Source organism: Adiantum capillus-veneris, chromosome 26 (assembly GCF_014529385.1).
Source record: "Adiantum capillus-veneris isolate H3 chromosome 26, ASM1452938v2, whole genome shotgun sequence".
NCBI classification, from domain to species: domain Eukaryota; kingdom Viridiplantae; phylum Streptophyta; class Polypodiopsida; order Polypodiales; family Pteridaceae; genus Adiantum; species Adiantum capillus-veneris.
In genome coordinates this window covers 70,396,116-70,418,337 of record NC_140956.1, presented here as the reverse complement: position 1 = coordinate 70,418,337, position 22,222 = coordinate 70,396,116, and the positions used below count along the sequence as shown (strand labels likewise).

Below are 22,222 nucleotides of genomic sequence, written 5' to 3'. Positions count from 1 at the left end.
TCATGGCTGATCATTTGTCTCGCATACCCAATGGTGAAGCCCCTACAGGAGTTGATGATGAATTACCCGATACTTCCCTATTCATAGTTGAGACTATGCCTGAATGGAGTGAGAACATTGTTAACTTTTTAGTTAATGGTTTTCCACCCAAGGAACTTCGTAAGGATATCGCTCGAAGGCTAGTAAAAGAATGTGAACCCTATTGTTTGATTGTCGGAACTCTGTATAGACTAGGCAAGGACGATATTCTTAGGCGTTGTGCCCGCGAGGATGAATATTTGGATATCTTGCAAGAAGCACATATGGGCATAGCAGGAGGACATTTTTCAGGAGACCTGACTGCTAGAAAGGTGCTGCAATCAGGCTATTGGTGCCCAACTTTATTTAAGGATGCATCACTTTTTACAAAAGGGTGTGATGAGTGCCAACGTTACAAGACCACACAGCGCAAAGACAGAATGCCCTTACATCCTATTAAAGTAACCCAACCATTTGAAAAATGGGGCTTGGACTTTGTAGGTCCAATTAGTCCCGCAGCTCGCAACACTCAATCTCGATATATTCTAGTTGCTACGGACTATGTAACAAAGTGGGATGAAGCTAAGGCTTCACAAAAAGCTGACGCGAGGACAACAACTAAGTTTCTTTTTGAGAACATTATCACAAGATTTGGTTGCCCTTTTGAAATTGTTAGTGATAATGGTACCCATTTTATAAATGAGGTAATAAGAGAGCTTACCACGACCTTTATGATATCCCACCATAAGTCTACACCTTATTACCCGCAAGCTAATGGACAAGCCGAGAGCACCAACAAGACTCTAATCTCTATTTTAACCAAGACGGTAGAAGCTCATCGCACTGATTGGGATTTGAAGTTGACATCTGCTCTATGGGCTTATCGTACTGCTTATAAAGTGGCTATTAATTGTACGTCATTCAAAATGGTATACGGCCAAGAAGCGGTTATGCCTTGGGAGTTTGTCATTCCTAGTCTTAGGGTAGCTTCGCAAGAAGGATGGAATGGTAACCCCTTAACCGAGCGTTTGTATATCTTAGAAAAACTAGACGAAGAGAGACAGTTGGCTGTGCAAAATGCTCTTGTGGAAAAGGATAGGAGAAAGAAGTGGTTTGATCGCCATGTGAAGGACAAGGACATCAAAGTTGGTGATAAAGTCCTCATGTATGGAGTACGTAAAGAGAAGAAAAAGTTGAAATATGCTGGTAAAGGACCATATAGAGTATGTGAAATTACCCCACAAGGTACCCTTCGTGTGGAAACTCTTGATGGAGTTGAAACCATTGGATTCCTCAATGGGAGTAAATTCAAAAGATATTATGATCCTTTAAGCCAAGAAGAACTACGGGCCATTCATCAAAAGAAGGCCGCCAAAGCACAAACCGAGTTAAAGAAGATACAAGCTCAAGCTCAGGCTAAGGAGCGACAACAACGTATAAGACAAAAACGAGAGGCTAACCTTGGAGTCACAAATGCATTCCACGTGGAAATCGAAGAGGATTGGTTGGACTCTGACACACCTCTACGATACCCTATTGAGTTAAATAGTGCCTATGGAAAAGTGCTATATAACGCTTTATTGGACACGGGTGCTAAATATAATCTGCTATCCTATGGGGTGTGGTGTCAATTATGGAAGCCACCTCTATCTGAGAGTATTATCCAAGTCAAGGGTGTCAACAAGAAAAAAACTACGGTTTTTGGAATCTGGTACACTTCTGTCAGTTATGAAAATGGAATTGTAGCTCAAGACTTTTTGGTCATGCCTACAGGAACTATGGAGGGTAATATAAACCTAGGACGCACGTGGATGATAGCCACCAAATGCACTATTGATTGGGGGACTGGTGGTGTCACAACGCAAAAACCAACTCTTATCCCTACCGCTCAAGCCATAGTCCCTGAGATATTGCCTAAGGAAATAAAACCCAAGACATTGCATGTCCAGGAGGTTGAACCATACGTCCCCATAGCCCAACTCTCTAGATCTTCAACTGATGTAGTTCAAAGAAAGCTTAAGACACACAAGAACCATCGTAGTATAACAAAGAAAGCATACAAGTGGGTCCCTAAAGCTTCTTTAGTAACCATGGCTGATGCTAAAAAACGGAAGCCTCGTAAGAAACGTCCCACTCGCTCCAAAAAATGTAAGAAAACGTGGCGCTAGATTCCTAAACGACTATAAAAAGCCCAAGGATACTATAAAGGAAATGATCAAATCTGGGTGCCCAAACCTAAATTGTACTCTTACCTGTCACCTGGCCCATGTAAACCAAATCCTGTGGCTCCAAAACAAATTGAAAATCGTGGAAAGGAAAAAATCACGGAATGCGACACACCTACTCCAGAGCTAGTTTGGGTACCAAAGAAAGAACGATTTTTTCCACCTAGCTCAGGAACAGGAAAAGCAAATGAAGCTTCTTGCTCTTCATGTAGTTCCTATACGGAAATAAAAGCTTCGACACAACCTCCACCTACCATTGTACATATCCATACAAGCAAGAAAGAGTTTGCACCTCCCGTTGTAGATTCACCACCTCCAACAATGTTGCAAATAAAATCATGGGAGAGTACCTTACCACCCTTGCAACTAGATGAAACACATAGGGTGATCGAAAACTATTGGTTAAAGCCTTTACCCATAACAACTTGGAACAATTGGTTTCAAAAGGTGACGACATCATTCCAAAAGGTATAATCTACCCAAGGAAGGGGGGAGTGTTTGCTGACATCCGTCATTCACTTGCTTCCCTCTCAACCTTCCTCCCTGACCTCTCAATCTCCAATCTTAGGGAATGTATATATAAAGCCTTATACGCACAAAAAAAGGATAAAAAAGTAAAAGAGCAAGAGCCATAACACAAAATAAAAACAAATTATGCACAAGAACACGACCCTTGTAATATTTGCACTCTAACCATCATCTATTTGCGTGTACAGAAATGGCTAGTACGCTAGAGTCATCCACTCCTGCCTTGGGTGAGAGGTACCCTCGTTACTTTTCACAAATGTTTCACATTGTCTTTCCAATGCTTGCATGTGAATGGGATTTGATAGGTACGCTAGCATGTGAGAGGAATTTTGAGGAGTTAGAATGGCTGATACGTCTCTTGACCACGTCTGATCCATACTTAGTAGAGAGGGTTTCTCCCATTGCACAAGCCTACCCTTTTGACCAAGATGACTATAGGCGTCTAGTGACCTTCTTAGTAAACATGGGCACCTATGATGAAGAAGAAAATTTACATGACTACACGGATGGCACATATGGTCTCATGGATGATAACTTTGTTTATCTCGACGACGAGGATAGGGGTTTAGCCTTAGGGTTTCCCCCCAACCTCTACAATATTCTATTCCCTTGACTCTTTAGGGGGAGTGCAAATAATTAGGTTAGGGTTCCTTATGTTTTTTGTTGTGTTCAATAAGTGTTGGTACCTTTACCCACTAATGTGCCTCCTGGAGGTATTCCTTTTGTTTCCTAGTGTGTACAGGAGCGTGTTGCTATTGATAGGATTTGGACCTTCATGGAACCTTTCTCTCGTTCACACTTTAAATCAAGCGCGACCATCAACACAAACAGGTGTTTTATGTCCATTAACATTGCCCTTATCTTTTTGCATCCATGTTTGTCTGCTTTGATTGTGATTGGTAGCATAATATTCAGCGCATTTGCTTAGTATCAAACATTTAATTCAATGTAATGTTTTGTCATAATCACTTGTCTAAGTTTAAAAATCAAGCAGTCCGACTAAGCTAGTTTGACCAAGCTAGGTATTCGAAATCTTCTCTTAATACCATGGGGAATGCCTTCCTAATACGCAATGGTTACTTAGGTTCTTAATCCGATTTAGGCAGCATTGTGTGAAATGTACTAGGGCTTTCTAGTGGGCTTAACCCTATTGACCTTTAGCTTAAGTATTATAAAGGGAGTTTACTAATGTGATGAGCCTGGGGAGGGTAACAGTGTTATATGACCCCCCAAAGTTACAAAATTAAAATGCTGAAAATGAACAAACAAAAAATCAAAGTGCCACAATGTAAAATTTTAAGCTGGAAGAGAAATCCCTGCTTAAATTGATACTTCACTCACATGTATCGCCTATGGTACTAGAGCCCTAGAGGTTCCCAGTGTGGGCGCTTTTCCTTGAAAAGCAAAAAACCCAAGGCATACAAAATAAGCACACACATCAAAATTGAATCAATGTGAAAAGACTTTGGGGGGTCAAAGAAAAGGTAATCAGTCAGGTGATGATTTCATGAGAAACTCCTTTTATCGTAGCTTAACTACAAGGTCTTCTAGGTATAGCCTCTAGTCAGCCCCCGAACATCAAATACTTGGCTCTCGCGATTAAACAACTTAATTGACCAGAAAAAATTGAGAAGTTACCCATGGTATTCATAGTCGAGCTCTAGTGCCTTTCGATCGTTAAATTAGCGACCCAGGACTTGTTTAATTTTTTACCTTTACATCTGTTTATGCATTTGATTATATTGCAATTTAATGTTTATTGCTGACAAATTGTCTAAAATTCTGTTACCAATCAATTTCTCTGTCTAAAATTGCATATGATTTTTAATTGTATATGAGAATACAATTACTGTGGCAATGTTGTTTGATTTTGCAGTGATTGAAGGCTACGCACATCCATGTCGACTACTCTCCCATCTCGACGAACGAGCTTCAACTGGATAGCTTCCGAGGACGGAATCTACATCAGGAAGGGGGGCATGTTAACCGTCACGGCACACGGACACCCTATGATCTATAAACGTTGTATTGTTTAGAGTCAGGTACCGGGCTTGTCAGACCAATAGGAACAGGGTAAGGGTGATCGCCGATGACAGGCGCACTCTAACTGGAATATTCAAGGAGTTAGTTGGCTAAGTATGGGCGCCCAAGTGTGAATGGGGTGAGCTCATATAAAAGCCACTAAACCTAATTTTTACTCATTCTATCATTGTGCAATAGAAGCCGCTCTTGCTCCATCTCCACCTTCTCCTTCACCATCTCCTTGTGTGTGTGTGTGTACGTGTGAGAGTGTGTGTGTGATCGAGAGTTGCGGCGGCACGACGGCGACGAGGCGGTTGAGCGCGGCATAGCGGCGTCTCCCTCTTCTTCGCAGCACGGGAATCCTTCATTCGCAACTACGCAGGAAGGTGAGGGACACACCATTCTTCCTTGTGAGCTTGTCTGTTGTATGACTGTGTGCTAGGAGCCTTTGTGGCTCGCACACGGCGCGTAGCAAGTCCCTAGCCTTTGTGGCTCGCACATGGCGCGTAGCAAGTCCCTGCCACGTGTCACTGCCCAGAAAGTCTGTCTAGTGTGAACCGACCAGACCAAAGGCCAACTGTAAAATCCAAATTGTACTAACGGTACGGTGAAAGTGACACTGACACTGTAGCCTGCTACTACAGGTTGCCCGCCACAAGACCGCTTCATGTCCCGGAGAGCAGAACTGAAGAACAAAAAGATTCGCAATCTACTGTTGAGAATGTGAACTCTTGTTGGTTTTGATTTGGGCCTGAAGATGAGGATGCCCTTTGCTTGGGACAATCCTTACTGTAGTGGTCCTTAGACTCTGGACAATGTCTGCAAGGAGGAGACCCTTCAAGTAAAGGCCACTTACTTTGGTAATGCCCATATTCACCGCATCTGTAGCATAAGATTGGCCGATTAGACGGACGAAACGGGGGACGAGATGGTTGTTGCTCTTGTTGTTGCATGGAGCTGGAGACTAAGGTGTAGAAGCTTTGGGGAACTGAGGGAGCACTAGCATGATAAAAGCTGGGGGATGCAAAGTTGTTGTGCATACCTTGCTGCATAGGAGGTGTTGTCAGCAGAGGGGGCAACGGGTTTTGATGGCCATAGGGTGAGACCATGTTGGATGCATGTGCTAGCCCTTGTTGGAGAGAAGGACCTAAACTTTGTTGTATTTACCGCAATCTTGATAAAGTAACAATCCTTATCTTCTGCCCAGATTTTTCGCAGAAGTGGCAATAAGGCTGAAGGGGACAGTCTTGTGGAGGATGTCCTGGAGAGCGACAAGAGCTGCACCATACCATAGCTTTAGTCTCCTGCTGAGACCGAAGATCTTCTAGCTCTCTCTTGATTTGATCCAAAGCCTCAAGGTGCGATGGTTTCTCTTGTCTCAAAGAGATTGATTTCTCTTCTTGGAGAGCGCGTTGTAGTTTTAGGGCTTCAAGTTCCCTGCGCAAAGAAGTCAATGGATCAGCAGGACTACCTTCCGAGAACACAGAGAGTCTCTATGTGAGGGGAGTTGTTGAACAGCTTCCTAGCCCCCGCTATCCTAGTAGCAGCTGTGATGAATTCCTCCAAAGTGGCGTCGGGTTGGAGTCTCTCTCTGAGTTTTTGCAGAGAGGTTTTGGGGAGCGCGTTCTCCACCCACTTCTTAACCATGAATTCACCGGGTTGCTGGGGAAGCTTGGCAACCAGAGACTTGGTTTTAGTCATAAGCTCTGCAAAAGTTTCCTCTGGCTGGAGCACCATGTTGGCCAACTCATCCAACACTTTCTCTTGGTAGTCACCTGGCCTGAAAGTTGCACAGAACTGTTGTCTTAAGGCTACCCAAGTTGCAAAATGGTTCTCTGCAAACTGGTTGTACCATTTGTCTGCTAAGCCGTCCAAGGTGGATGGAAAAAGTACCAAATAAGCATCTTCTCTGTTAAGACCACGACCCCTACAGAGAGATACGAACCTCCTTGCATGGTCGTCAGCATCTTCTGAAGAGAGTCCTTTGAAGGTGGGGAACTTGGTGTTTACCTTGGCCAACACACTAGCCAACGCCTCCATGGCCCCTTGCTGAGCTTGTTACTCAATAGCCTGCTGTAGTAGAATAGGAGAGAGCTTTACTAGAGAAGGTGATCTGGAAGATGTGGAACCGGATGAAGGAATGGGGGATGTCGTATGTGGAGGTATGGGTGATGAGGTTAATGGACTTCTACTAGATACCAAAGGTCGTCTTCTGTTATAGTGCTTCAGAGGGCTCAGTAGTGCGCTTTGACGCTCGACTGACCGCCTTGTATGTGTCATGCAATGACCACCAATCCAACCAAGCTTTGGGCAAGAAGACTCTAACTGTGGGCTGAACAACACAAGTCTAGACCCGAACAAGTGAGGATAGGGACTAGACCACCTGGTCCAGGACCAGTGACTAGACCACCTAGCTGGCAGGACGAGGAGGACTGGACCAGGGTGAGGACTAGACCAGGACCCGGGACTAGGACGAGGACAGGATGGACCAGGGCGAGAGAGGACCAAACCAGCAAACTATCTACACAGTGCAAGCAAGTGTGCGGAGCTAGATAGCAACCAATTAGATCCACGATTTGTATCTCAACAAAGAGTGAGACTTCATTTGAGATCCCATCGTGGTCGCCAAAATGAGAGCACCTGTAGCGCGGATAATGTGTCGTGCTCTCTACAGTGGGTGGTCCTCAGTGCAATGTGCGTGACAATCTCACTCAAACAGACAGAAAAGAAAGGGACAATAGACATCAACAGAGCTCACAAAGACACAACAGCAGACTAGAACATATGACTCGACTATCTCAAAGAACTGATACAGACTCTGGCGTGACAGTACACTCAGCTCCAGCCCAGGACTCACAGGTACAATGGGGGTCTCGAGGCTCAGATGTGCCGGGATAGTGAAGACGTGCTCTGTGTATAGACTCACTCTAGACGTCTACGTGCAAGATCCCACTGATCAAAACGCTACTACTCATATATACAACCATAAAGAGCCACCAACCGCTCATAAATGACAACACCTAAGTCTATCCCCACTAAGTGGCGGTGGTGACCTGGCCACGATGTCCACTAAACCATTGTACCCCTGCCACATGTCGCTGCCCAGCGAGTCCGTCTAGTGTGAACCGACCAAACCAAAGACCAACTGTAAAATCCAAACTATACTAACTGTACTGTGAAAGTGACAGTGACACTGTAGCCTGCTACACAAACCCATTCCCCGTGAGGTGGAGAAGATGCTCTCTATAGAAAGCCATCTTTGTGCCCAACTCCTGTAACGGCTCTATCCATGTCCTCCTCGTGTCCAACTGGATCAGATCCTGACGAATAAGTCTATTAATCTCTACTCGTGTCAGAGACCTCAAGGTGCCTGTAGAGAGAGAGAGAGAGAGAGAGAGAGAGAGAGAGAGAAATGAAATGAAACGTTATATTAACGTCTTCAAAAGGCCAAAATGACCTATGAGACCAATCTGTTACAAAATAATGAATTTGATACCATGTCTGGGTACAAAAGAACTAGAACAAAAATTACTGCTACAAGCTGGAACTGTGGGGATGTGACAGCTGATACAGTAGGTACACAGTAAACTAGATGTAACAATGTGTGAAAAAATGGCAGAAAGGAGGGAGAAATGGTGAGGACCCATCCTCATGTGCACTTTGGGTGTCAAGATAGTATAGCTCGAATCCTCTGTTATAGTCTTTGTCGATGTTGTGTAGCTCCTCTCCTCAGTCGTGGTCGTCTGGATCTCCGTAGCTGCAGTGCTCGGTCAATAAGAGTGGCAATTGTGGTCAAGTGAGTGGACCGAGCACTACGGCAGTGGTTGCTCCTCTGGCTGTCCCATATCTAGTGAAAAGAAATTTGTAATCTATATCTGGGACTGTCTCTCTCTAGCTCTCCCTAGTAAAGTGTCTATGTCTGTGTAACTCAAGTAGATATAATCCAAGACATCTCTGGTCCTCATAATTCATGACCCTAGATAAAGGACCGAAACCCTCTCTAAATAGGCAGTGGAAACAGCCCCGTATCTCATAGTACAATGTGCAGTGACATATGTAATGTAACTCTGTCTCTAGCTCTATCTGGCATAAGCGGCATATCCTGTTGTTTGCTGGTATCCCTCTAAATCTACCAGTCTAAATCTTGAGCTGATGTGAGGATGTGCGTATCGGACCAATGGCACAACGCAAACCATGAGACATATGTGTGTCCATGTAGCTGGGTCGAACCACAAACCCATCTCTTGTGAGGTGGAGAAGATGCTCTCTATAGAAAGCCATCTTCCTGCCCAACTCCTGAGGCGGATCTATCCATGTACTCCTGGTGTCTAGCTGGATAAGGTCCTAACGAATGAGTCTAGTAATCTTCACCCGTGTAAGAGACAGTGAGGGTGCCTGAAGAGAGTACTCGAAAGGAGGCAGCCTGTCCATGGTGAAGCCATGCGTCTGAAACCATGATGTCATCTAGCATACCAGCATGAAGTGTCCCCCTGTAGAGCTAACTGATTAGAAGACTCAAGGGCCAATCTAGCATATCTGTCTCTAGTAGTATCCCATAGACTGTGCACAAAGGAGACTGACATGGTAAGTGCCTCAATCTCCATAGGGGGGGGCATCTAGCTTTGCTCGAATGATAGCGTGAGGTACGGAGGCCTTGGCCTTGGCCACAATAAATGCGTCTCCCATGTGACCTGCCCTCCACAATGATGGCTTTGAGTGTCAGAATATGATCAAGAGTGGAGAAACCCCTCCTGAAACCAACCTAACCCTTTGCGTACACCCTCACCCTCTGCCCAATTACTCTCAAGAATGGATGCATACAATCGTGCCACTGTGTGCCTAATTATAATAGTGCGGTAATTCCCAGGCTCTCTAGGATCCCCTGCCTTGAAGATAGGCACAATAGTAGACAACCTCCAAATCTCAGGTAATCCCTCACACATGACACGATTGAACAACACTGCAAGAACCTCTACAAGCATACCCCTAGCATGTATGAAGTGCTCCACTACTAGACCATGATCATATGCCCTCCCGGTCCTCATCAGAGAGAGAGAGAGAGAGAGAGAGAGAGAGAGAGAGAGAGAGAGAGAGAGAGTCGATACGAAGCAGCAGAGTTCCGCTTCCAAATGCATTGGCCCCAAAACAAGCGCCCCTTTTCAATATTACCTTCTTTATTGATGATTCGCAAAGTACAACAGCCGAACACCTCCTCTGTTGTCCGTGTGCCTTAGAGTACCCAAGAGGGCCCCCAAGGCTCACATTCAAAGTCCCAAAAACACGTTTTCTAAAAATCCGAGATTTGCCTAAAAATCCGCCACAAATTCTAAGATGTTCGTACAAGTGCCACACCATTACATTTAACTTGGTTGACTTGATCGAGCCACTTACGGGTGATTAAAACAGGTCCTCTCCTATTAAAATGCCATGTCAGCAAGAATATGCGCAAGTTTTAGGGCTTGCTGCTATTTGGCCAGTTTGTTCATTGGAGGGGTCCACTAAAGGGTCCTAACCCCAGTTAGGGCCATGCCAACGTCAGCAACTTGTGGCATACCCCCCACTTGGAATCTCATAACCCTATGTGCATGTGGACAAGCTGTAACTCCTATTTTTAGGGTTTAGAACAGCCTACAAAGTGTTTTGGCACCCTCGCAAGCCTATATGCAGCACTTGCATGTCCAAGCACTTTAGAGTAGTTGCATAACCTCTGATTGCACATGAGCACAACCATTGTCTGCTAGGTGTAGGAACTTAAGAGAAGTTGCATAATCTCTGATTGCACATGAGGATAACCACTGTCTGCTAGGTGTAGGCACTGGGGAGTGTTCCCATACAGCACCCTTAGTACCAAGCCTAGAGATGACTACATATGAAGCACCTCTTATTAAAAGGTTTCCGGCTTATTAATAAATGACATTTTAGAGCACCATTTAATAAAGTCGTGGGGGCTCAATCTGATACTTCTCAACTCAAGCTTTATGAGCTATATAGGAGACCCTAGAGGTCTCTTCTCCAAGCAGAGAAGCAGTACTTGCAGCACAAGTACCCACCAGCGTTTTTCCTATCCACTCAGCCTTGGCATTTTCACCATCCTCTTGCAGATCAGCCTAGCATTTCTGCAACACATCAGCCCATCGCCAGCTTCAGCAGCAAAATCAGCCTAGCATTTTCAGTTTTCAGCCCTTAGCCTCGCGGATCGAAGCATCTACCGCCACATCCCATCAGCACCTCAGCATCTAAGACCATTATATCAGCACCTCAACATCTAGGACCGTTGTATGAACATTTATGCAATCTAAAAGCAAATACCTCTTTAGGGATAGAGAGGGGGGCCCTTGGAGGGTGCTTTGAGACCTTATCCAGTATTAGTCTTCTTTCTTCCTCTTCACTCACAGAACCTTCACTCACAATATCGATCTCTCTTCTCTCTTTAGTCTATTGCACATCTCTCATATGAAGTAAAAAGGAGCCGCATTGAGCACTCATCCTCAGTTATTAGCATAAATCACATCTACTGCACATTAGATCGGTATTACAGCTCTTTGGCAGTGTTCGGTATCATCACTCAAGAAAAGAACCTATAGAACCTCTCCCATATTTTTTTATCAAAGAAGACTCAGTTTCGTGTGGCAGAGTTCGGGCATGCTCATAAAAACCAAAGGCAATGTCCGAAACTACACTCCGATGAATATACAGGGTATCTTGGGGATCTCTAATAGCTCTTATGGAGGAGCCAGCTGCTCGATCTCTCTATGTAGCAAAGAGATCCTTATTCATCCAATCTGCTTTGGATGTCCAGTAAGATACCTTGGCACAATGGGAAAACTCACATCTCACCTCCTCAATAGATGCTAACAACGCTGCATGTCTGGCTGCGAAATATGGGTCCTGAGGGTACTCCTGCAAGATCCTTTGAGTCAAGCTCAAAGGTATATGACGTGACTACCCTCTGCATCAAAGCTCTCTGCAAGTAAATGATGTGTCTCTCTAAAAGCACTGCTGCTGGAGATCGATAAGTAATGGGCATCCACTGACCAGATCCTCTGAAGCTCCCGTGTGAGACCCACATTAGAAAGCACTCTATCTAGAATGCGGCACCCCCTCTGAGAAGTATCAGGAGTCTGAAAAGCGATGCACAGTGAGACTGGAAAATGATCAGAAAGAACAGTGCCTACCCAAATAGTAATGGAACCGCCAAGGGATGGAGCCCATGCACCAACACAGAATCTATCTAGCCGCTCAAGCAGACGGCCCTCCTCTCTGCAAAATCCCCAAGAAATCTGAGTGAGTCAGGCTGGTGGCCAAAGGATGGATTGTGCCAAGCATCCATTGCATATATAGTAAAAGGAATCTCTCCCACGCATTCTGCTCCTGCAGGGCTTCTTCTCTTGCATCGTACTTCGTTTGGTTGGCCGCCTTGAGAGGAGGACCAATTTTTTGAAAGAAGCAACTTTTCTGAAAGGGGTCAGCTAGTTTTGGGCTGTCCTTTGTAATTTGGGGGCTGCCCACTAAAAGTGGGTGGCCTGTCACTTTAAGAATTCAGAACCTTTAAAATATGTGTAGCTACCAAAATAACATAGGTATATTTTGGCTGCTATGGGGATAACTCACTTGACTCGATCAAAATGCTACAGCTTTGGAGCACAAAAGCAATCTCCTTTCTACCATTTTGTGCCTACTTTGCCACCTTTAAAAAGGTGCAACTAATAGCACTTGGCAAAAATGTTTCTCTGCCACAAATCAATGCACCCTTCGTAAAGCCTCTAAATCTAAGCTGCGAAGGTTTTTTCAACGCTTACCATGACATAGGAAACACAACCTGGGCTATCGTTACACTTATAGGTTCAAGACATTTGCCACTACAATTTAGCTGAAGTGCTATCCTAGAAGCTTTTTGATACTGTTAAATCTAAGGATTATAAAGCGAGTACATGACCATACCAGCTATTTGACATGCCTAACTCATCAGAACTCCTCTGAAAATAGATGATTCACAGGCATTTGCTATTCCCCACCCCTCCCTCCTCATGCCCCTTACCTTGCAAATCCCCCCACCAAGGCTCTATCTCACAACATCAAGTGGATGCATACATTCATTGCTTCATATTGACCTACTTGATGTTAAATATAGTAGCAAAAGATAGAACTGACCCCAAACACCAAAATTCGAGGGCTTGCTGAAAACCCTTGGTGGGCGACTCACACTTGTTGACAGCGAGTACAATTGTCTTGTCAGAATGCTTTTTCCGTAACCAGTTTGCAATGTCCTGGTCCACAGATGTGACTCCAGCCTGCACCAAATAAGATGAGCTGACACAATTACACACAAAGGCTAAAATGACACGAGCTCAGCATCCAAAAGGCCAACAGAAGAAATCTTGATGCTTCAAACAAAGTTATAAACACTCTAGAAAGAAAGTACCTGACCATCATCAACAAAAAATTTCAAACAGTTACTCTAAACAAAAATTACAAACAGTTACTCTAAGAAAACAGTACCTGACCATCAACAACAAAAATAATAGCCTTTGCATCTTCAATCGCAGCCGCAGCTTGCCGCTCTATCATGCCTGGAAGGCCTGCCATACAAGCTTCTTTCACTGCTAGGGTGATTGCATTCTGTCCCCCACCACTGGTAACAGCAATCCCATCCGTACCCACACTTCCAGACGTTGGTACGGACAGCAAACCCCCTGTATCCACCAGCATAAACTCCTGACGACCCCAAAAACCTCTTGAATAAAGTCGATCCCTTGTAACACCTGGTTCATCATTCACTATGGCAATGTCTCCCTGGCAGAACATGTAAAATATCTTAACTGTCAACAAGACACACTTCCTTTTAATGGGAGAAGCATAATAAGTTTTAAAAGCCCCCTTACACCAGCGAGTCGATTAAAGAGAGCAGACTTTCCAACATTAGGCCGTCCCACTATGGCAACTTTTGGAAGTAAATGATTAGGAACCTGCACAAAGCACAATGTCCTCAAAATCTTCTCAAGATATGAGGTTAGCTCTCTAACATTGAGCTCTTGCACAAAAAACTATTCCCCATAACCCAAAAAGGCTTGTCAATACACCCAACACATAAATTCTTAAAGCTACGCCCACAAGTGCACTCGAAGCCACAAGGACTTTGAAGAGTTCATTATGGAGAGAGTGGCACGTACAATAACAATAATCCAGAAAGTCTATGTCTCAAGAGATAAGACCATTAAAAAATTTATCCATACTATGGGTGAAACCTTGTAACTCGCCTCTGATGCACTGTGAATTATTACAGAAATATCGCAAAGGGTGCCAGTCTAGACGCTTATGTCTCCACTTTAAGAGAATCCAATTGCCCTGTTTTCTGGTGCCAAGTTGTGGGCTTCCAAATCATTGTTACTGCTCTTAGGAACATGATTGTTGCCAATTTCAGGAGAAATATTCTATTCATATATCTGTATCTTCGAAAAAGAAACATTATGCCAACGTCCTTTAGAGGCTGAAGTAGACCTATAGGACATATCAAGTACATACATTTTGACACATTCCACTTCGGGGTGTGCCTCAGCTGGCACATAACAAAAGGGCAAAACTGGCTACAACTCCATGTCTCTCCAATAATGTGAGCCATGAATTACAAGGGGAGAGAGAGAGAGAGAGAGAGAGAGAGAGAGAATTCCCACCTGGAATTCTTGATCTACATCACTAGCATCGAACTCCACCGGATAATTGTCAACAGTTTTTGAAGCATGTGTTTGCAAATCTCTCTCCACACTTAATCTGTCTGTAAATTTTCCTTGTTAATTAAACAAAACCACGTAACTAGGAGCAGAAAACAAAGAGAACATATGCATCTAAATTACAAACAAAAAACAAAATCCCAAACATGCAGTAAAAGTCTGCCGAAGTGTGCTCACACACAAACATACACCAACTTCTCTCCCTCTCTCTCTCTCTCTCCAACATACCTTCCAACGAACAAGTCTGCAACGAACAAGGCAACGAGAAGGTATCCTGTCACCAAGTCTGCTGAGAGCAAAAAAGGCCGCCAAGTTCAAAGACGAACACATGTACGAGAAGGTTCAGATCATGATGAGAGCAGAGATGAGTGCTCTGAGAGAAAATTTCGAGAAGGAGGTTTATAGTGCCATGGAAGCACACAAGGTCGATTTGTCCAATGCTTTCAAAGCTGAAATGCAACACTTTGTGAGAGCTGAAGTACAAACGGTAGAGATTTCTTGGCAAGCGAAACTGGATAAAGCAACAACCACTTGGGAAGCATGGAAAACCGAGATGCAAAAGTCAATTGGTGAGAAGGATGCAATGATTGAAGAACTACATAAGGAAATCGCATTTTGTAAAAGCAAACCTACAAATGAGGGAGAATGTCAGCCATGCATGGTGGAGGAGCTGAAAAGCATTAAAGAGCAGGTTAAAACCCTCAAGGAAGAAGAGCATCAAAAGACAAAGGAAGCTTCATCATGGGCTGATATTCTCACTAGAACACAAAAGAAGGCTGAGGAAGCAGAAAAGTGGATTGAAGTGGCAAAGAAAGGAAAAGGGGGAGTACATAGTCTCACACCCCCATCCACCATCATCAACATGACATTAGAAGAAGAACAAAAAAGAAAGACAAGAGCTCTACATGTACGTGTAACCGGGCTCAGAGACGGAGACAAGGTGGAGGAGGAAACAAAGGAGCTCTTGCTCATGATGGGCATCACAAGCCCTTTGCATATGCGAGCTTGGAGAGTGGGCAAAAGAAGAGAAGGAGGGGGAGAATCTTCAAGGGAAAGAGCACTCATTTTACGCTTCCCAACTATGGAGGCAAAGAAAGAATTTTTGAAGAAGAGACCCACTCTCAAGAAGACAGGTATCTTCCTTGGAGATGACCTCACGCTAGCACAACTCGCACACATGAAGGAGGTCATGCCAGAGATAAAAGCGGCAAGAGAGAAGGGAAAGATTGCTTTCTATAGATATGGGAGAGTAGTGATTTTAGAGCGTCGCTCCGCATGACGGTGCGAGACCTATGGGACCACTCTTCATATGGCAGCATGGAATTGCAATGGATCATTTCGGTTGGATGTGGGGGCGTTTCAGGACAGCTATTTTGGGAGAGACATTGTTTTTTACTCAGAGACACTCCACGCTCCGGGACAGCTTATGCCACATGTATCTGGATATAGGTGGGAGACGACATACAGAGGAAGAACTAGATCTGAGCTCAGAGGACGGGGATCTGGAGGAGTAGCTCTCTTATTCAGGGAGGAGCTCCAACCCCTCATACACATTGTTCGCAGAGATGAGCAGGCCAGGTATATGTGAGTGAGGCTGAGGGTAGAGACTGGCCGTTTTCTTTACATTGCCATATGCTACTTTCCTCCTAGTACTTCAGCCTATGCTACGTCCAGAGGACAGTCCCCCTTCTCGGTCTTAGATGATGATATCTAGGAGTTCTCTAGAGATGGTGACATTATCTTGTTGGGTGACTTCAATGCTAGGACAGCTCAGATGCAAACAGCTTTCTATGATACTTCAGAGGAGATGATGAGGGAGTTGGAGACCAGCGACTTGGGCTTGTCTAGGACTTCACTGGACTTGGAGCACACAGAGTACGGGAGATTCTTAGTAGAAATGGGAACTTCACATGGTCTTGTCATTTTGAATGGCTTGCAGAGATTTCCACAGGCGGTGGGGTTTACTTGCTTCCCACATAGGCATGGCGCCAGTACAGTGGACTATGTTATGACCCAGCCCAGTTTCATATCTTCTATTCATGACTTCACAGTCGGCTCAAGACCTATTGGTATAGCGGTGGACCACGCACTCCTGACTTTCACCATATCATTTCGTTTCAGTTCAGCATCTCTGGCACGGCCACCCACACATGCCCGTTACACCTTTACACGAGAGACTAACTCAGTTTATATGGATGGGATCTACATGCATCTATGTACAGAGGAGCCAGGCCGCCCTCTAGACGAGCTCACTCAGATCTTGACAGATACACTACATGCTGCAGCAGTCGAGGCATACCCTCACACCCAGCCTGAGTCTAGACACTACATTGGGAGTATGCCCCAGAACAGCTGGTATGATGATGAGTGCAGAGAGATGCGAGCTACACTTCAGAGGGAGGTACTTTTAGGGATTATCACACACAGACAGTCTCAGGTTCTCTTTCGACGCCTAGTACGGCGAAAGAAGAGAGCTTATCTTGCTCAGCTCGAGGAGGAGTTATATCAGCTTTTCTTGAGCCAGGACTCAGGGGAGGCGTGGAGGCGTTTTCACAAGTATTCTTCTACACTTGCCATTACATCTACAGAGACTTGGGATACATATGCAACACCTCTCTACTCGATCCCAGGGAGCAATCCTTACCTGATCCCCCAGAGCCTTGTCCACAGACTTGCACTTTCTTCACTACTGAGATGGTAAAGAAAGCCCTTGACAGGATGAAGACTGGGAGAGCTTATGACCATGATGGTTTGGTGGCCGAACACTTTATACATGCTAGAGATATGCTTGCAAAGCTGATTGCAGTGATGTTCAACCGAGCCATGTGTGAGGGATTTCCTAGCACTCAGAGCTTATCCACTATTGTGCCTATCTTCAAGGCAGGAGACCCTATGGAGCCAGGGAACTACCGTACCATCATGATTGGACACACTTTGGCTAGGTTGTATGCATCTATTATCGAGCATCACCTCAGTAGATGGGCAGAGAGACAGGGCATACGGGCTTTAGGACAGGCTGGCTTCAGGAAGGGACTCTCTACTCTTGATCATATACTGACGCTCAGAGCTATCATTGAGGAGGGTAGAGCGCACGGCAGGAGGATCTACTGTAGCTTTGTGGATTTCCGCAAAGCCTTTGACACGGTCCCTAGAGCCAGGTTGATGCACAGATTACATGAGCTGGGTGTGCCCACAGAGCTGATTTGGGGGATTATGGCCCTGTACAGGACAGTAGTGGGACAGGTACGCACTCCAGAGGGTATGTCTGGTCTAGTTCACTCCACCATTGGGGTGAAACAGAGATGCCCACTCTCCCCTACTCTCTTTGGGATGTACATTGATGAGGTTTCAGACTACATAGAGAGGGACGGTGGAAGCGGAGCACAGTTGGCGGGCACATGGATTTCCTTGTTGTTATATGCGGATGATATTGTCTTGATCTCTGATTCTCCAGAGAGGATGCAGCGTCATCTGGATGCTTTACATAATTTTGCTCACGATAGTGGTATGTCTGTAAACCTTAGCAAGGCTAAGGTTATGGTGTTTAACACCACACCACAGTGGGTCAGACGGTCAGCTCCTGCATTTACTTCTGGCCATCAGCCAGTGGAGTATATAGATGCATACACATACCTGGGGGTGGTCTTTAGCGGCCCAGGGTTTTCTTTGAGGAGAGCAGCAGAGATGAGACTGACAAGAGCACATACAGCTTTGGGGAGATTAGAGAGGATGTGTTCACAGATCCAATTTCAAGAACCTCGTACAAAGCTTTGGCTCTTCGATACCTTAGTGACCTCAGCCATGCTATATGGAGTTCAAATATGGGGCCCTTCTGTGGCTCATAGCAGTCGCACTAGTAGTATTGATGGGTGGAGATGCATGGAGAGACCTCTGGTTTCCATGATTTCGCGGATGATTAGAGCCAAAGCCTCAGTACCACATGAGATTATCCACGTAGAGCTGGCTGCCCCCCCGCTGGTGGTAGAGGCACTAACTAGATCAGTCTCCTTTTTACATAGCATCTGGGTGCTCCCCAGAGATAGGTATGCACGTTTAGCACTGGAGTCTTCTCGGCAGCTGGCTTCACAGGGAGATAAAGCATGTTGGTATGCACAGATGACCTCTTGGTTCCAGATTCATGGTTTTAGCATAGACAGGCTACCACCCTTCCAGTATTCACTGGATGCACCCTCCTTGTCCCTTACTCGGACAGAGGTTCGCAGACTCATCAGACAGGATGTGACTCAGCTGGATACCACGAGGACTTGGATAGAGCCAACCCATGAGCTCGGCACAAAGATGTCTTTCTACAGGGAGCATCTTCTCCAGCTCACAGAGGACGGTTTTGTGACTAGACCTAGCTACATGGACACACACCTGTCATATGGCTTACGATGTGCCATTGGTCAGATACGCACATCTTCTCATCAGCTGGAGATTGAGGTGGGTAGATTTAGCAGAGTACCAACAGAGGCCAGGATATGTCAGTTATGCCATTTGGAGCCAGAGACAGAGCTGCACTATATATGCCATTGCCCAGTTTACTATGAGATACGAGGCCGTTTTCATTGCCTCTTTAGGGATGGTTTTGAGCCACTATCTTGAGTTATGAGGTACTAGGATCAGAGATGCCTTGGGCTATTCTTGCTAGAGCTACGCAGACACAGAGAGAGCCTCTTGAGGAGATCAGATAGGGGGAGACAGTCCCAGAGGGAGATCACTGATTTCTTTCGTGTGGAGACGCGCCAGTCAGAGGAGCAGGATCCAAGGCAACCTCCAGGACCTACCTGCACTAGAGGTATACTGATTGACAGGGCCATGGAGCTTGGGAGATCTAGACGCCCGCGATTGCGAGGATCATCACTGCATCGACGGAGGATTCATCAGAGGATCAGGATCATTCTAGCACAATATGGGAAACACCCAGCCAGAGTGCTTACTATGGAGGACATTGATGAGATTCGCCAGCGGCCGATGCTGGACATCTTGGGACCCTGATGTGCAGATGCTCCCTCACCCTCAGTTTCTTCATGTGCATGAGTTTGTATCATTGGATTATTGTATTGGCTAGAGAGTCTCTAGTCAATGCCTCCCCCTAGCTTGTCACTACAGCTTTCAGTCTAGTTTTTCTTTCATAGTTTTTTCATCTTTTCAGTTCTACAGACAGTGTATCAGATACACCATTTTGTACCGTATGGTCTCATAGGTCATTTTGGCCTTTTGTAGACGTAAATATATCATTTCATTTCATCTCTCTCTCTCTCTCTCTCTCTCTCTCTCTCTCTCTCTCTCTCTCTCTCTCTCTCTCTCTCGGACATAAACAATGTGGAGAAAGAGGTCACAAGCCTTACATCCATGATGGGGATGGAGAAGCCTTTGCACACAAAGGCGTGGAGGGTTGGTAAGAAAAGTGATGGCACGAGAGAGTCTTCAAAGGGGAGAGCTCTCATACTACGCTTCCCCTCGTTGGAAGAGAAGAAGGAATTCTTGAGGAAGAGACGTACTCTCAAAAAGACAAGTATTTTCTTCGGTGATGACCTGACTCTCTCACAGCTCACACATATGAGAGAGGTAATGCCAGAGATTACAGCGGCGGCAAGGGAGAAGGGAAAGATAGCCTTTTATAGACATGGACGGGTGGTGATTTTAGAGCGGCGCAATGCATGACAGTGCGAGACCTATGGGACCACACTGAAGATAGCTACCTGGAATTGTAATGGGTCTATGAGGTTGGACGTGGATGCATTTGAGGACAGTTTCAAAGACAAGGATATTGTATTCTTCTCAGAGACTCATCAGGCCCGTGGACAGGTGATGCCACATGTGATGGGATACAGATGGGAGACAGCTCACGGGACAAATGCGAGATCTGAGCATGGGAGTAGAGGTTCAACAAGAGTAGCAGTGCTATTTCAGAGAGGAACTACAACATTACTGCATATTGTACGAAGAGATGATTATGCTAGATATATGTGGGTGAGACTGAGAGTTGACACAGGTCGATTGCTATATGTTACTTTCCTCCCAGTACATTAGTGTATGCTGCATCCAGAGGGCAGTCGCCTTTCTCTATTCTAGATGATGACATATGGGAATTTTCTAGGGATGGTGATATCATTATGTTAGGGGACTTCAATGCCCAAACGGGCAACTTGCAAACAATCTTCTACGACACTTCAGATGAGATGCTTAGAGAGCTGGATGTGGGTGAGTTGGGACTTGACAGATGCTAAGATGACAGAGAGGGACGGAGTATGGGAGATACCTCATGGAAATGACGACTACACATGGATTAGCCATACTTAATGGCTTACAACGATTTCCTGAAGCAACCGGTTTCACATGCTTTCCACACAAACATGGGGCCAGTACAATGGATTATGTTATGACACAACCGAGCTTTGTCCCTTGCATTAAGGATTTCACAGTGGGAGCCAGGCCAGTGGGCATAGCGGTAGATCATGCTCTCTTTTCCCTCTCCGTTAAATTTCAATATAGTACAACCCAAACATCACGAGGCAGGTAACACACCCGCTATACATTTACACCAGAGACTGTTTTCGTTTATACAGAGGAGATCTCGGACCGTCTACTGGAAGGCACAGCTGGCACAAATGGTACAGGCCTCTCAGTGGAGGAGTGCACCACTCTACTGATTGAGACACTGCATGGGGCTGCATCAATGGCATACCCAGACACTCAGCCGGGCAAGAGACGACATTCTGGGAGCATGCCCCAGAATAGTTGCTATGATGAGGAGTGCAAAGAGATGAGAGCCCAGCTTCAGAGGGATCTTCTTTTAGGAGTCATCACTTACAGACAGTCTCGGATTGCTTTCCGACGCCTTGTGCGACGGAAGAAGCGAGCTTACCTAGCTTAGATGGAGCGAGACTTATATCAGATGTTCTTGAGTAGGGACTCAGGAGAGGCATGGCGACTCTTCCATGAGCACTCCCCTCCCCCAGTGATTGATGTGTGGGGCCAATATGTGACACCATTATATACGGTTCTTGGACAGGAACCCCTTCCAGACCCTACCAAGCCTTGCCCAGCTACGAGCACTTTCTTTACACCTGAGATGGTACAAAAGGGCCATCGAAAGGATGAGGACCGGGAAGGCATATGATCATGACGGTCTAGTAGCGGAGCACTTTATACATGCCAGGGATATGCTGATGGAGGTTCTCGCAGTGTTGTTCAATCGTGCCATGTGTGAGGGATTACCTGAGACTTGGAGGTTGTCTAATATTGTGCCCATCTTCAAGGCTGGTGACCCTACAGAGCCTGGGAACTACCGCACTATTATGGTTGGACACACATTGGCACGGTTGTATGCATCTATTCTTAAGCAACACTTGAGTAATTGGGCAGAGGGTGAGGGTGTACGAGCAAAGGGTCAGGCCGGCTTCAGGAGAGGTTTCTCCACTCTTGATCATATTCTGACATTCAAGGCCATCATTGAGGAGGGCAGAGCACATGGGAGACGGATCTATTGTAGCTTTGTGGATTTTCGCAAAGCATTTTACATGGTACTAAGAGCTCGATTGATGCGCAGATTGCAGGAGATGGGGGTGCCCATAGAGGTGATTTGGGGGATTATGGCTTTGTACAGATCAGTGGTGGGACATGTACGCACTCCGGAAGGGGTATCTGACTTAGTTCACTCTACTACTGGAGTGAAACAGGGCTGCCCATTGTCTC

General features: G+C 45.5%; 1 protein-coding gene and 1 pseudogene across 1 annotated transcript in view; one reads left to right on the top strand and one right to left on the bottom strand.

Annotated features, from left to right (window-relative positions):
* The window catches only part of EMB2738 (GTP-binding family protein), a 147,294-nt gene that overhangs the window by 83,692 nt on the left and 41,380 nt on the right, over positions 1–22,222 (bottom strand). Inside the window, exons 3-6 of the mRNA XM_086501162.1 lie at positions 14,465–14,565; positions 13,676–13,759; positions 13,293–13,586; positions 12,945–13,084 (exon numbers count right to left, since the gene is read on the bottom strand). Coding sequence (XP_086357288.1) covers positions 12,945–13,084; positions 13,293–13,586; positions 13,676–13,759; positions 14,465–14,565 — 619 coding nt within the window. The remainder of the gene's footprint in view (positions 1–12,944; positions 13,085–13,292; positions 13,587–13,675; positions 13,760–14,464; positions 14,566–22,222) is intronic.
* On the top strand, positions 14,850–19,519 carry LOC147423631 (uncharacterized; annotated as a pseudogene).